We start from the raw sequence: 17,027 nt of genomic DNA, 5'->3' as shown, positions 1-17,027 counted from the left end.
AATAAACTGTAGCACAGCCATACAACAGAGTACTATTTAGTGATAAAAAAAAAATGAGCTATTAAGCTATGAAAGGACATGGAGAAAACTTAAGTGAATGTTACTAAGTGAAAGGAAAGTGAAAGTCACTCAGTCGTCTCCAACTCTTTGCGCCTCATAGTCCATGGGGATTCTCCAGGCAAGAACACTGGAGTGAGTTGCCATGCCCTCTTTCAGGCGATCTTCCCAACCCAGGGGTCAAATTCAGATCTCCTGCATTGCAGACAGATTCTTGACCAGCTGAGCCACCAGGGAAGCCCAAGAATACGGGAGTGGGTAGCCTATCCCTCTCCACAAGATCTTCCCGACCCAGGAATCTAATCCAGGTCTCCTGCATTGCAGGTGGGTTCTTTACCAGCTGAGCCACCAGGGAATCCCACTAAGTGAAAGAAGCCAACAAGAAAAAGTTACACATGGTATGATTCCAGTTAGTACACAACATTATGGAAAAGGAAAAATTATATAGACAGTACAAAGATGAGTGGTTGTCAGGGATTGGGGGAAAGGAGAGATGAACAGGTAGAGCACAGGGGATTTTTATGACAGTGAAACTATCTGTCTGACACTGTGACGGCAGACATATGTCATTACTGTGAGTGCTCAGTCACTCAGTCGTGTCTGACTCTTTGCAGCCCACGGGACTGTAGCCCACCAGGTTCCTCTGTCCATGTATTCTTCAGGTAAGAACACTGGAGTGGGCTGCCGCCCTCCTCCAGAGGATCTTCCTGACCCAGGGATCAAACAAACCCACGTCCCCTGTGTCTCCTGCATTGCAAGAGGATTCTTTACTGCTGAGTCACCGGGGAAGCCCTCATTGTTGTATACATTTGTTGAAATTCACAGAACTGTACAACACAGAGAGTGAATCCTACTGTAAGCTATGAACTTTTGTTATAAAAATGTATCAGTACTGATTCATCGATTGTAATTTTAAAAAATGCACACCAATGCAAGACGCTAACAAGAGAAATCAGGGGTGGAGGCAAGGGAGCGGGAGGAGACATAGGAGGACTCTTCACACTTTGGGCATGCTGTTTTCGTAAACTTCTAAAAAAATTAAGTCCATTTAAAATTAAATATTTTAGTGCATCAAAAAACACCACAAACAAATTTGAAAGGCAAAACACAGACTGGGGTAAATATTTGCCACCTATATCACAACTAGATAATATTTTTTCAATACTTAAAGAACTCTGATGAATCAAAAAGGAAAAATGTGAACAATTCAATAAAGAAATAATTCAAACACCCAAAAATCTTACTTGAAATTTTCAGCTTCATTAGTATCAAAAACAAAAATTAAAACAATGATATAACTTAAGCTTTCAAATGTATGAAATACATTTTCAAATATAATAATCAGTATTGGCTAGAATTTATAATTAGGTATAGGAAAACTGACACATAGCCTATTGGTGAGGGTGTGAACTGGTACAGTTTTTCTGGAGCAGCCCAGCAAACTGCTTCATAACTTTTAAAAATGTTTCTAGCCTTTCCATTTTTGCAATTTCTACTAAGGCAAACAGCATGTATATTTGTAAACACTTCCTTATGTTTTCTTTCATGCTTTAAAAGCAGCTCCCTTCCCCTCAAGAAAGGAAAAATCAGTCCAAATTTTCAACGACTGAGGATTAAATAATTATTTTGTCAAATTGATATGTAGGCAGCCTATGAGTTAAAATGACAATAACAAAGAACAGTTACCTGGATCATATTGCTTTATACTGTCAATTTTTTTTTAAATCAAAGAATAGTATCAATTCCATGGTGTCATTTTTGTGAAAAACAAAGAAGCAAATACAGAGAAAGATGGAAACTGAGGCAAAGACAGACACCGGGAAACTAGACATCAAAATGGTACCATGGTCATCTCTGCACGGCAGCATCACAAGAGACTGTGCTTCTCTTTTTTGTGCTTTCCCTATCTTTCCACATTTTTTATAGTGTGATCATTTGTTACTTCTAAAACTAGAATGATACAGGTTTTAAAATTTTCCTTTGCTAGTGAAAGAAATATCATTGCTATAGTTCATGCTCCATTCGCCTGCCTCATGAATGCTTTAGCCCTGATGCACTCAGTAATTTAGTTGACTTTACACTTGGTTGAAGCTGACAGTGTACAGTAAGAAATATTCAAGTAATTACATAGCCTCAACAGGTGATGCTCCATTATCTTTCTTAGTTGCCTCAGCCTGGGTTTCCCATTCACACAATGGATAGTTTTCCCTTGTGTGAAGGAACCATATCCATTCTATCAGTGACCACTTTGGTTGCTTTTGGTTTGGCACTGGTATGAAAGGTGTAGCTACAAACGTTCTTGCACACCTCTTCTGGCACTTACGTGCTCAAATTCCTCTTGAAGATGTATCTAGGAAAGGAATTTCTGGGTTTTAAGGTACTCTGATGATCAACATTGTAAGACAACAAACAGGTTTTTAAGTTGTAACAACTGATACTCCTTTCCACAGAGTCACTTTCTAACACTTGGATTTGTGAGAATGCCTACTCATCGACAACTGAATAGGCTGTCACTGTGACCTTGGGTACTCATTTCTCAGACTGCTTAATGAGGTTAAGTACTTCTTCATAAGTTTGTTAGCCACCACATCTATTCATATATCTTCTACCTATTTTTCCTATTGTATTTTTCTTATTTATCTGTAGGTGTGCTTTATATATTTGGGCTACTCCCAATACCACTTATTGTCCTTTCTTTTTTGTTTAACTGTTTCTTTAAAAATTTATTTATTTGTAATTGTATTTGCAGTAGTGTGCTGGTTTCTGCCACAGAGTCCTCTTTCTGCTGGGACTTCGTGCTGACTTTATGAGTCAGTGCTGTCTCCTCCTTCGCAATTTGTTTGCTTCTGTTTTTAACATGTAGATGCCAGCTCCCGAACTCAGCTACCTGAACAGAGCCTCTACCATCTACTGCCTCTGCATTCAGAGAGCACCTAGAAAAGTAGTAGGTGATTCTCATTTACTCAGTAGATTCTCACTAATTATGGTAATTACGTCACCACTTTACGGTTTATATAGTACTTGAGTTTTATTGCTACAAACTTTGCTGAGATGTACAATATATATCGTTAGCCTGCTATGGTTACAAGTTAAGAAAAAATAAAAACTTAAAAGGGAAGTTGGTATTTTAAAACTTTGCAAATCTTAAACACCCATCCGTTCCGTTCCGTCGCTCAGTCGTATCCGACTCTATGCGACCCCGTGGACTGTAGCCTACCAGGCTTCTCCGTCCATGGGATTCTCCAGGCAAGAATACTAGAGTGGGTTACCGTTTTCTTCTCCAGGGGATCTTCCCGACCCAGGGATCGAACTGGGGTCTCCCGCATTAGAGGCAGACGCTTTAACCTCTGAGCCACCAGGGGAGCCCAGGGAACATCCATACTTACTCCTAAAAGCATCATGATGTCACTTTTTCTTTTAAAGCTTATAACAACCCAAACAGCCAACTCCACCAGCAGCTGTAATCGTTTTTTTGTTTTGTTTTTAAATGACTCAACCAAAAGTCAAAGTAATCAGGAGACATTAGTTCATCTTTCTCTTAAAGATCCAGTAATAGAGAAACTCTATTGTAATCATCTATCCAACAAAAGGCAATTCTGATTAAGCACCTACACGCCCTCATAGAGCAATACTGGCCCAGATGCTATGAAAGAAACAGAAATAAAAATGAAAACATCACCGTGACTTCCAGGAGCTGGTAATCTAGCCAGAATTTACATGGAATTACGAAACTCATTGAACATAATTTCCCCCCACCAAGAAAAAGGTTTACTATTTACTAGTTTCAGAGAGGGGCTTCCCTTGTGGCTCAGTGGTAAAGAATCTTTCTGCCAATGCAGGAAACATGGGTTTGATCCCTGGGTTGGAAAGATCCCTTGGAGAAACAAAGGGCAACCCACTCCAGCATTTTTACCTGGAGAATCCCATGGACAGAGGAGCCTGGCATGCTACAGTCCATGGGGTTGCAAAGAGTCAGGCATGACTTAGCAACTAAACAACAAGTCTGAGAGAAGCAGCGTCATAGGCTCAGAAGGTACTTAAAAAAGGACAGTCCAGATCCTGACCCTCAACTTGCCCTTGACATAATGCAGAGATGATTAGGATCCAGCAGCTCAAGAATTTGAATGCAGGGATGCACAGGATGCTGTGGAAGCTTGGGAAAGAGAGAGTCAGGGAAGACTTCCTGGAGGAGGAGGCACTGCATTGAGACATATAAGAATCAACAAGTTGGGTAAAAGGAATGGCAGGATGTGCAAACTGAATGTGTAAGAGCCTGACTGAGAGGAGAAGAAGATGAAAGTGTAGAAGAGGACAGAGATGCTGCTAGAGCAGCCCTCCAACTCTGAGAAACTGTCAAAAGCCCTGAGAGGTTGGCAAGAGATGCACTGTTAAAGATAGGGTCTGAAGTTTGGGCTTTATCCCCAGGACACTGGAAAGCCACAGAAAAGTTGTTTTTTTTTTAATTTTATTGGAGGCAAATTACCTTACATTAATATATTGGTTGGTTTTGCCATACATTGACACGAATCCGCCCCAGGTGTACATGTGTTCCCTTTCTTGACCCCCCTCCCACCTCCCTCTTCCCATGTCCTCCCTCCAGGTCATCCCTGTGCACCAGCCCCAAGCATCCTGTATCATGCGTCGAACCTGGACTGGTGATTCATTTCACATACGATAATATACATACTACAATGCCGTTCTCCCCAGTCATCCCACCTTCACCCTCTCCCACAGAGTCCCAAAGACTGTTCTATATACCTATGTCTCTTTTGCAGTCTCGTATACAGGGTTAAGGTTACCATCTTTCTAAATTCCATATATATGCGTTAGTATACTGTATTGATGTTTTTCTTTCTGGCTTACTTCATTCTGTATAATAGGCTCCAATTTCATCCACCTCATTAGAACTGATTCAAATGCATTCTTTTTGATGGCTGAAAAATACTCTATTGTGTATATGTATCAAAGCTTTAAAAAGCAGAGACATTACTTTGCCAACAAAGGTCCGTCTAGTCAAGGCTATGGTTTTTCCCGTAGTCATGTATGGATGTGAGAGTTGGACTGTGAAGAAAGCTGATCGCCGAAGAATTGATGCTTTTGAACTGTGGTGTTGGAGAAGACTCTTGAGAGTCCCTTGGACTACAAGGAGATCCAACCAGTCCATTCTAAAGGAGATCAATCCTGGGTGTTCATTGGAGGGACTGATGCTAAAGCTGAAACTGCAATACTTTGGACACCTCATGCAACGAGTTGACTCACTGGAAAAGACTCTGAGGCTGGGAAAGGTTGGGGGCGGGAGGAGAAGGGGACGACAGAGAATGAGATGGCTGGATGGCATCACCGACTCTGTGGACATGAGTTTGAGTGAACTCCGGGAGTTGGTGATGGACAGGAAGGCCTGGAGTGCTGTGGTTCATGGGGTCGCGGAGAGTCGGACACGACTGAGCGACTGAACTGAACTGAACCAAAGCTTTCTTATCCATTCCTCTGCAGATGGACATCTAGGTTGCTTCCATGTCCTGGCTATTATAAACAGTGCTGCAATGAACACTGGAGACCCACCTCCCAGAATATTGGAAATAAAAGCAAAAATAAACAAATGGGACCTAATTAAAATCAAAAGCTTCTGCACAGCAAAGGAAACTCTAAGCAAGGTGAAAAGATAGCTTTCAGAATGGGAGAAAATAATAGCAAATGAAGCAACTGATAAAGGATTAATCTCCAAAATATACATGCAGCTCCTGCAGCTCAATTCCAGACAAATGACCCACTCAAAAAATGGGCCAAAGAACTAAACAGACATTTCTCCAAAGAAGACATAAAGATGGCTAACAAACACATGAAAAAATGCTCAACATCCCTCATAATCAGAGAAATGCAAATCAAAACCACAATGAGATACCATTTCACACCAGTCAGAATGGCTGCTATCCAAAAGTCTGCTGCTGCTGCTGCTGCTGCTGCTAAGTCACTTCAGTCGTGTCTGACTCTGTGTGACCCCATAGACGGAAGCCCACCAGGCTCCCCCGTCCCTGGGATTCTCCAGGCAAGAACACTGGAGTGGGTTGCCATTTCCTTCTCCAATGTGTAAAAGTGAAAGTGAAAGTGAAGTCGTGTCCAACCTTAGCGACCCCACAGACTGCAGCCTACCAGGCTCCTCCATCCATGGGATTTTCTAGGCAATAGTACTGGAGTGGCTTGCCATTGCCTTCTCCGTCCAAAAGTGTACATGCAATAAATGCTAGAGAGGGTGTGGAGAAAAGGGAACCCTCTTACACTGTTGGTGGGAATGCAAACTAGCACAGCCACTATGGAGAACAGTGTGGAGATTCCTCAAAAAACTGGAAATAGAACTGCCATATGATCCAGCAATCGCACTCCCGGGCATACACACCGAGGAAACCAGAATTGAAAGAGACACATGTACTCCAATGTTCATTGCAGCACTGTTTATAATACACAGGAAAGTTTTAAACAGGACAGTAACACGATCAGATTTTGCTTTGGAAAGATCCCTCAGGCCTCAGAGTGGAAGATGAATTGGAGGAGACAAGAGGGACGGTGGTCAAACTAAGCAAGGTCAGTTGTGGTCGAGACCTTAGTGATGTGAATTAGGCAGAATGAGCAGGGTGGGGAAGAAGTGGGTGGAGGTGGAGATAATAAGGAGGTGACCAACTGGATGGAGGAGGTGTTTTGACAGAAGAGGATATCAAGAATAACTCTGGACTTCTCCTTATCTAAATAAAGATAAAGAGAAATTTTCTTGCCTAGACAAGGGTCATCCAGGAAGACAAGGAGAACTTCCAGCCACAGAAGTGCCAGAAACTTGGTCTCCTTGCTCAGATTCCTGTTGCTGCCAACTTTCTTTCTTTCCTTCTTTTTCTAGTTTTTTTTTTTTTTGCTGTGCTGTGTGGCATGTGGGATTGAGGATCTTAGTTCCCTGGCCAAGGATCAAACCTGTGTCCTCTGCAGTAGAAACTCAGAGTCTTAACCACTGGTCTGCCAGGGAAGTCCCTGCCTCCAACTCTCTAAATGACAGGTATAACCTCTGGGATCCACGAGCAGGCCATGGCTGGCCCCCGTTCCTTCATTCCCTGTCCCTCATCAGCCAGAAGGCTTGAGCGGTGGAGGCCCTGGCTATGCAGCATTCGGGAGCCTGGAGCGCCCTAATTTTTACTCCCCACCTTCTTCCACTGTCTGCCAGTAAAGGCCAAGCATACTTTCCCCCAAGACTTCGACTAAATAACCAGTCAGAGGAACAAAACACACTGGCATGATACCCTCAAGCAAGAGAGAAAAAGCATGGAACAACTTTCTGAGCTGAGCGGCTCACATAATTTTAAGGACATTCCATACAGATCTACGAGAAATAAAATGTTTACATATTCTTTCGAGGATCGTATTCTGTTCACACATGATTCCAATTTTATACAACAAAAATTCACTGATGGGACCCCCAAGTCCTAATCCAATGACTCACAGCTAAAGAACATATTTTGAAAAAAACAACAAAATCTTACTAAAGGGAACTGGAGTAATTCACGCAAGCGGTTAAAAGGATCCAGAACATTGCACTGCATGCTGGCGGTATGAGATGGAAGGACAGAAAGCCAGGGAGAAGGCAAGGTCTGGAGGATGTAAGCCGCCAGCGAGCACCCAGGAGGGCTCTGAAGCCGGGAGCCCTCTGAGCACCAGCGAGTGACACGGCACCACGCAAAGAAAGAGCAGACAGGCCTCTGCGTGTTTAGGAACGTGTCGGACACAATGATGGGAAGCCAGTGGGGCTGGCTCCAAAACAGCTAAAGCAGCAAAATGCCAGCGGGTCCTTGGAGGCCTATCTAGGTATCTTTTGGTCTCAACCGAGAGCACCCATAATAGGAAATCAAATGCATTGTAAGGGAAGATACCTCACCTGTTTTTGGAAGAGGGTAACTGATATTAAATAAATCCTCCAGAAAAGAGAAGATGGGACCTGTGATGTTCAAAGCAAAGTCTGCGTTTCCATCTGCGATGGCATCTTTCCGAGCCCAGATGTGTATCTAGACAGAAACAATTAAGCAGTGATTAGGAAAAGCAATATGTACAGTGCTTCTGGAAAGTGGCAGCTTGCTTGCTCCAATTCCCTGATGCTCTGGAGCCAAAGGTTATCTTTTCAGAAGTTGCATGATAAAATGTTTAAATGTGTCCATGCAATGAGAAAAGCCCTGGAAGCTATTCATTAAGTTGGGAACAGTGATTCTCCAGGAAGTGTGTTATTTCAATCTTTTGCAATAATGTGTAAAACTTCTATAATTCAAAAATAATCCTGGTTGCGGGGGTGAAGGTGGGGGGCTTCCCTGATGGCTCAATGTTAAAGAGTCAGCCTGCCAATGCAGGTTTGATTCCTGATTCAGGGAGATCCCACAGGCTGTTGAGCAACTAAGCCAGTGTGCCACAACCACTGAGCCTGTGCTCTGGAGCCCGGGAGCCGCAACTACTGAGCCCACATGCTGCACTAGAGGCCGTGCTCCGTAATGAGAGAAGCCACTGTGATGAGAAGCCCGCACACCACAGCAAGAGATCAGCCCCCGCTAGCAGCAGCTAGGGAAAAGCCTGCATAGCAACGGAGACACAGCACGGCCAAAAGAAGAAAACACCTGGGGAGTGGTATCTACCCCCACAGAAAACATGGATTCTATATTAGAGTAAAAGGGCCCTTTGGATCCGAGCTTCCCTTTTCAGGACATATTTCCAGTGATTCAAAACAGAGTTGTGCAGTTAGTAGGGGTTACACAGTATAGAACATATGAAACAAATGTGAACCATGCAAATTTAAAATGATTTGTTAATAAAAAACATGAACGCAAGTGTGTTCAGTCGTGTCCAACTCTTTGCAACCTCATGAGCTATAGCCCACTGGGCTCCTCTGTTCATGGGATTTCCCAGGCAAGAATACTGGAGTGGGTTGCCATTTCCCACTCCAGGGGATCTTCCCAACCCAGGGACTGAACCAGCATCTCTTGCCTTGGCAGGTGGATTCTTTACCACTGTGCCACACGGGAAGCCCCCAAAACATGAATAGTCCCATCTTATTTTCAAAATTTGAAATAAGGTTAATTTCCTTAATTTTAAAAAGTTCATCAAGTCTCATGATTTCTACAGTTATTGAAGCAAGCAAATTATATCCTCTGTATATGACACTCCCATGTTAGTAGTAGATGGAAAGAAATCTCAGCCATGTTTTGTTAGTTTAGTGTGCCTGTATTATTGTTTGGGTGCTTGAACTTGCTTGTGTTATTTTGGTGACTAATTTGATGTTGTTTTACCATCCATTGTCATTTTATTTTGAAGTCATGGTACTCCTTCAACAATACCATCTGAGCATTTTTAAATGGAGTTGCTGGTGTCAGTGCTTAAAAACACGCATGAAACACCTAACTCTAGAATGAAAGTTAGCGAGGAGGGAATTAAGATAATCGTCCTGATTTTGAATGCAGTTAATTTGGGAAAGAGCTCTCTACAAAACACAAGAGATAACGTGAAGAAATCAAAAAGCAGCACAACAGTGTCTGCAGATTGTTGTCCCCCAACCAAACGTTCACTTGTCTTTGCTTTTATTTCTGCTGGAAAGTTTGTCTTGTGTTTTGTGACTATTGAATGACTTGAGGTCTTGGGAATGCTTCCCTTTCACAAAATGCAACCACCTGTTTTAGAAGCCTCCTGCCTGGATCCTCTCCTTTCTTCCAGCCTCCTCCCACCCCATGGCCTCAGTCCCGCCCCTACTCTACCTGTACCTGCCCCGTCTCAAGCGCTCACCTCCAGGGCAAAGTCAGGAGGACATCCAAACCAGAGCCCACACTGCTGAGTGGAGGTAACAGTCAGCACGTTCAGGATCAGTTCAGTTCAGTTCAGTCGCTCAGTCGTGTCCAACTCTCCGCGACCCCATGAATCACAGCACGCCAGGCCTCCCTGTCCATCACCAACTCCTGGAGTTCACTCAAACTCATGTCCACAGAGTCGGTGATGCCATCCAGCCATCTCATTCTCTGTCGTCCCCTTCTCCTCCCGCCCCCAACCTTTCCTAGCATCATAATATGCGCATATTAACGGTGGCCTTTTGGGAGGGAAGGCAGTAATAATGTCTGTATACAAATGTCCAGTTTACAAGGCTCCTCCCACAAATGACCACTCTAAGCCACAGTGGAGGCAAATGATGATTTCAAGCTGTGGGGGAGGGGCAGGGCAGTGAGGATCACAAATATGTGCAGAACATTTTAAAGAAAAAGTTCCTTCAAATTCACACCTAGCCCACCAGTGTGTCCTTGTGGTCCTGCTTAGACCCAGCAGACTTCAACCTCTGAAGGAGAAATATCTTTACACGTGCACGTATGTGATAAATTCTACTCAAAATATGTTATTTCTGAGAAACAGAATATTTCTTGCTGTATCAGGAAACAAAGATGTTACAGTCGTCAATGATTGTAGCCCTCCCGTATGAGCCGAGGAGCCCCGAGAGAACACAGGAAGGTAAAGAACACCTGGCCACTAGCAGCCACCAGACTGTAGCCACTCCCCATGGTGAGCAGCCCCCAGGAAGCTCAAGATGTGAAAAACACAGGGTACCGGTCCCAGATAGCTGAGGGTTCATGTCCCTTCATGGCTGCCATAACTGTTGAATGAAAAAATATAGCAACCTAAAAGTTGAGAGTTATGGCATAAATTTTTAGGGCTTCAAGCCCAGGAGACAGCATCTCAAGCAAGCAGAGAGAACCACTCTGAGGAGGGGAGGGGAGGAGTCAGATTATATAAAAAGTTCTGCAACAAAGGGCAGGTAGTCTGAATATCAAAAGATTACTATCAATTAGAGAAAGCCCCAGACATCCCAAGTTAAGGAATTTAGCACTTTCTATGTATGGGAAGATGCAAGAGTCTGGGTTCACTGAAATCATTCCTTTGATATGTACCTCAGCTATCTGTGGCGGATATCATGTGTATTTCACATCCTGAGCTTCCTTGGGGCTCACCCTAGGGAGTGGCTGTCATCTCATGGCTGTTTGACGACAGGTATTCTTTTCCTTCCTGAGTTCCCTCAGGGCTCACCAGCTCACCCCAGAAGGCTGCAATTGGTGACGACCATGACATCCTTCTCTACTGATATAGCAGAAAAGATTCCATTTCTCATTTCCAACCTTAGTTATGTGTGTCTTACATTTATCCTCATGCCACGCTTGAACCACATTTTCAGCTTTGCTAAATTTTTTCTCTTATTTAGGGAGTCCTTTTGTAGAGTCTGGATGCTATTCCAAGAGTACAGTCTGGTTCCCTGTAGAGTATATGGTGAATTCCTTAGCTTTCCAGAACTGAGTCATAGCCAAGCACAACATTCCACTGATAAACTCATCCCAAATTTCAATTTTCTGGCTAAGACCATTACTTTCTTAGGCATGTTCCATTTTCTCTTTGCTTCCATGGCAGCTTTCTTTTCAGGGTGACCTCTCATGAAGAAACAGATATGATCCGTTTATAAGAATAAATCACCGTGCAGCAGCATTGACAGCAAGAAGCCAACAGAGATGAGGATGCTAATAGCCATCTTGGGTCGCTCCTGAGGACCGAGTCACTCCTTCATCCAGGTACAAAGCATAGGCTTCCACACCGTGTCTGAGTGGATTTAGCAATATACGTCATGAATGTTTGACTTGGCCCAAGTTCTACCTGTGAATATCAAGGATCTACCAGTGATTACTCAATAAGGGAAATCAGCCTGGAGCCAACAGCTGAGGGTGATAATGAGCTATCCTTTGCATCTAATGCAGGATTTTTCATTCATCCTTCGGAGGAGGAACTTTGAGCAATTCTCCCCTGGTGATAAGAGTTGGTTCATCCACAGCTTCCTTATCTGCACAAGCCAAAGGCATAAGCCTGAAAGCTCACGGGCCCAGGAGACAGCCTTAGCCTGATGATGTCCATTTGATTAGAAAGAACTGGGCCTAAGGCACTGGCCCTACCTACCCCCACATTTTAGCATAGGGAGTGAACCCGTCCATAAAGTACTGTTACAATCACCTTGATATTTTCCCAAAGGATTATTATGTAACTGGGTGAAAACTACGTGTTCCAGGACAGAGCACCTCTTTCCACAACTCTGGGGAAGTGTTCAGACTCTGCAGGCCTGCTCCTTCATAGGGACGGCGCTTAACCTGCCTGCATTTCAGCCAGAGCAGCTGGCCCAGCTGGCATCAGGAGCATGGAGGCAAGGTACACAACACATAACCTGAGCTTCATGATGCTGTGCGGCTCCTTTCCCTCTTCTCTCTGTGCTCTGAAAGGCAGCGGGGGCCCGGGAAGAGGGGGCTCAGAACCTGCCTCCTCTAGGGGATGTGAGGCGCAACGTTTCCAGAAAAATCCCTCTGCAGAGCCCCGCGGGGAGGGCTGCGCTGCGCTCCGCAGCTTCTGCTCAGAGCAGTGGCAAGCTCAGAGCAGTGACAAGCTCCGGGAAGAACCAGGGGAGGTGCGCGAAGGGTGCAGGCGCAGCCCGTAATGCGAAGGAGTGCGCCAACAGTCCGCAGCCAGCACAAACGTCCCCGCACCTGGAGAGCCTCCCGCACTCACCTCCTTGCCCCTCTCGGTCCTGCTGATGTGTTCATAGTCACAAATGACGAAGGCGGCTAAGTAAGTGGGCATGTGCGGCGTGGTGTGAAAGGTGGTAACAGTCCACTTGCTTCCGTTCACATCTTCTTTCTCAGACTGACCTAAAGAAATTGATTTTAGTCCAAAGGACTGTAAATAAGCAATAAGGAACACAATTATCTACCTTTGAAACAATTTGTCAAGTCGACGACCACTCAACTACGGTCTTCCCAACTACTCCCCAAGGTTCAGAAGATTGGATTCGGGCTTTGGTCCTAGCTCCATCAGTAAAGAAGCTGCCTGCAATGCAGGAGACCCAGGTTCAATTCCTGGATCAGGAAGATTCCCTGGAGAAGGAAATGGCAATCCATTCCAGTATTCTTGCTTGGAGAATCCCATGGACAGAGGAGCCTGGTAGACTACTGTCCGTGGGGTCGCAAAAGTCGCATACAACCTAGCTACTAAACCATCACCACCAAGGACTCAATTCTTGGTTCTGAATTAGCACCATGAATAATGGGGTCTGAGTGGAGGGCAAATCCATGAGCAGCTGTCAGTCAGGCCCCTGAGCTGCTTTCTCTCTTTCCATCCACTGCTGTTTCCTAGTCCAGTCCGTCTCTCTCAGCACTTAATCTAGAGTTTCCCAGACCCATGGCAGGTCAACAAGGTACAATTCTGCCATTCTCAGGTTTTGGGCAGGTCTTCAGTGGAGTCCCACTGGGGTCTCTGAATCTGAAATCACAAACTGGAATGCCTGTGAGGGCCAGGTACTCAGTGTGAACGGGCTGATGTACATAACAGGGAGGGGTGGGGACCACAGGCAGGCGGAGTACAGGCTCCGACCACAGGGGGCAGCTTCTCCTCACCTGCAACCAAAACTGGCATGTAGGAAGTGCAGGGCCAATGCTGTTAGGTGGTCTGAGTTTCCCCAAAAAACTAAGAATTTTAACTTTTATGAGACATATCAGAATTTTTTAAGTTGCATACTAATTCAACCAAAAGGAAAAAAAAAAGTGCTGTGAGCTAACAGCAAAAAAAGAAAAAAAAAAAAAACCTGAAAGGAACAAAAAACCCACATCTATGCACCAGATTTAGACTAAGTCCACTAGCTTGCTATCACTAATGATTACGAGACTGAAGCCCAAATTAATGGGCAGACAGGATACCAATGTATGAAAACAGTACAACGTTCCCAGCTCCTAATACAAAAAGGATCAGGATTTACCATCACCAAGATGTGGGTGCTGACACATATCCTCAGTGACTGCCCTCTCTGGTTATAATATACCATAATTAAAATACATTCCCAATACAGTCAAGAAAATCTACTGTTGTAGAATCTATTAAAGAGTTAAATATACACACATATATAAAACATGTAATACACAAACATATGTGCACATATAAAATATATAAATATATATTTATATAAACATATAATTAAATATAGATACAAGACGATAGGAAACATTACTTACTTAGCTTTGGCATGTTAGAAAGGGCCACATAACGTGGATGATGAATGATTGTAATATTAAAAGTTGCCTTCAGAGCTGGCTCATCAAAACAAGGAAAAACATTCCTGGCAAATGTTGGTTCCATCTGAGAGGCTAACAGGGCCCTGAAATACATTTGGGGGACAAATCTACTTATTTTTATCTTAAACCAGTAGAAGCAAATGTGTATATATATTTATATATATAGAGAGAGAAAGAGGATGGATTATGGCTTAAAATTATCTGAAGAAAGGAGCTGGAACGTTTTCCCCTCATCTTCCTTATTACTCTTCCCATAATATACACAAATTCCAGTTCTCACTACCCCTGAGATTTCCTGTAAGACCTAAGATACAAAAGAACTCTTTAATTTTCAACCACAAAATAACATTTACTTCATTACATCATATGCCTTTAAAACCTTTTACAAACAAAATAGGAACAAATATGCAATGCCAGGCTTTTGAGAACCAAGGATTTTTTTAACTAGGATTACTTCTTTGGGGATGGTCTATTGCTTTCATTCCCCACCAAAGTGCAAGTCAGAAGAAGAATGTCTCTATTTTTATCTTTTGCTCACAAGTTCCTTCTTTTTCCTGGTTGGAAATTTTAAAAGGTTTTATTTTGCATACCCTCGGTGCTAAACAATATGGACATATCCCAACTGAACAAAACAACTTTCATTTGCATATAGGTGGATTTATCGAATCCCTCTGCTGCCCTCTTCTTTTTCTGCCTTCAATCTTTCCCAGCATCAGGGCTCTTTCCAATCAGTTGGCTCTTCACATCAGGTGGCAAAACTACTAGGGTTTCAGCTTCAGCATCAGTCTCCATCAGTCAGAGGATGACATGGTTAGATAGTATCACCGACTCAGTGGACATGAATCTGAGCAAACTCTGGGAGACAGTGAAGGAAGGGAAACCTGGCATGCTGCAGTCCATGGGGTCACAAAGAATCAGACATGACTTAGCAACAAGAACAACAATCAGATCCTTACTGCTCTTTCCTGCATCTTCATGGAAAAATTCCAAAGTGACATTATCCCACAGTGGACTGGTGATTTACGGGGAAAAGGTTAGGAACAAGAGTACCTTGAGGAAATATGGAGGTTGCCAGTTTCACTCTCTGTAAACACTGCTGGAGGCTAATAAGACCATGGGTGCTTTCTCCTCCAAAGATGTCTGCAGTCTCATTAGCCCATTTTCCAAGACTCTGTGACCTGGGAATGGCGTTTAGGTGACAATTACAGATGCTAGATTCCTTTTTTGCTCCTAAGGTGCTGAGACTTAATGTCTCTCATGCTAATGTCACTCTAGCTTCAGGTCCAGTTTTTTTGTTTGTTATTTTTAAACCGTGGACCATTTTTAAAGTCTTTAAGGAATTTGTTACTGTCAACTACAAATTGGCACTTCCCGAGAGCACCTCCCAGTGACTGAACAACAAGAGCATTTGCCAAATGCCTCTGTGGAGACTGAACCCTGTGCGGCTGCAGCTGTTGACCTTCAGCAACTGCTGAGGGAGTTCAGGGTGGAGTGAGGCACTCTGTGCTCCAGGGAATCGGGTGGAACAGATCTTTCAGTTCAGTTCAGTTCAGTTGCTGAGTCATGTCCAACTCTTTGCGTGGACTGCCTGCAGCATGCCAGGCCTCCCTGTCCATCATCAACTCTCAGAGCCTACTCAAACTCATGTCCATCGAAATGGTGATGCTATTCAACCATCTCCTCCTCTGTCGTCCCCTTCTCCTCCCACCTTCAATCTTTCCCAGCATCAGGATCTTTTCCAGTGAGTCAGTTCTTCATATCAGGTGGCCAAAGTATTGGAGTTTCATCTTCAGCATAAGTCCTTCCAATGAATATTCAGGACTGATTTCCTTTAGGATGGACTGGTTGGATCTCCTTGCAGTCCAAGGGACTCTCAAGAGTCTTCTCCAACACCACAGTTTAAAAGCATCAATTTTTTGGCACTCAGCTTTCTTTACTGGAGAAGGAAATGGCAACCCACTCCAGTACTCTTGCCTGGGAAATCCCATGGGCGGAGGAGCCTGGTAGGCTGCAGTCCATGGGGTCGCTAAGAGTCGGACACGACTGAGCGACTTCACTTTCACTTTCATGCATTGGAGAAGGAAATGGCAACCCACTCCAGTGTTCTTGCCTGGAGAATCCCAGGGATGGGGAAGCCTGGTGGGCTGCTGTCTATGGGGTTGCACAGAGTCGGAGACGACTGAAGCAACTTAGCAGCAGCAGCTTTCTTTATAGTCTCACTCTCACATCTATACATGACTACAGCAAAAACCATAGCTTTGACTAGACAGACCTTTGTTGGCAAAGTAATGTCTCTGCTTTTTAGTATGCTAAGTTGGTCATAGCTTTAGTTATGATAGTTTAGAACTTTAGTTAGATATTTTCAGGAACTGATTTCATGATCCCAATCCTTGCGTCTCTTCGTATCTAGAAAATCACTAAATCCCTTCATGGTGACATCAGCTCCTCACGACTAGCAGAAAGCCTTTTGTAAAGTAAGCGCTTGATTGTATTAAACTCCACCTTCCACCATTGCCTCTTTGGAGCAGTCTCTCAGAGCTCTCTGATGTGCTGTCTCCCGAGCTGCAGTCCTCATTTTGCCCCCAATAAAACTTAACTCGCACCTCTCCAGCTGTGCATTTTTTAGTCGACATTATGATATGGTTTTTGTGTTTTGGTTTTTAGGGCATTAGGCATGGGAGATCTTAGTTCCCCAACCAGAGATGGAACCCACACTCCCTGCCTTGGAGGGCAAAGTTTCAACCAGTGGACCACTGGGGAAGTTCCAGCCCAGTGCTTAGATAAATAAAAGGTGAATTCAATATAGATACCTTGAAAGCACAG

General features: G+C 43.9%; 1 protein-coding gene across 2 annotated transcripts in view; it reads right to left on the bottom strand.

Moving 5' to 3' along the window:
* Window positions 1–17,027, bottom strand: part of LVRN (laeverin) — a 73,587-nt gene that overhangs the window by 40,701 nt on the left and 15,859 nt on the right. For both annotated transcript variants that reach the window (XM_055436342.2, XM_055436343.2), the window contains exons 2-4: window positions 14,145–14,287; window positions 12,649–12,788; window positions 7,970–8,096 (exon numbers count right to left, since the gene is read on the bottom strand). In XM_055436342.2, coding sequence (XP_055292317.2) covers window positions 7,970–8,096; window positions 12,649–12,788; window positions 14,145–14,287 — 410 coding nt within the window. The remainder of the gene's footprint in view (window positions 1–7,969; window positions 8,097–12,648; window positions 12,789–14,144; window positions 14,288–17,027) is intronic.

The sequence above is a fragment of the Moschus berezovskii genome, chromosome 9, assembly GCF_049115385.1.
Source record: "Moschus berezovskii isolate FMDL1 chromosome 9, NW_MosBer_1.0, whole genome shotgun sequence".
NCBI lineage: Eukaryota > Metazoa > Chordata > Mammalia > Artiodactyla > Moschidae > Moschus > Moschus berezovskii.
The sequence above is the reverse complement of the archived record's forward strand: the minus strand, read 5'-3'. Positions and strand labels throughout refer to the sequence as shown.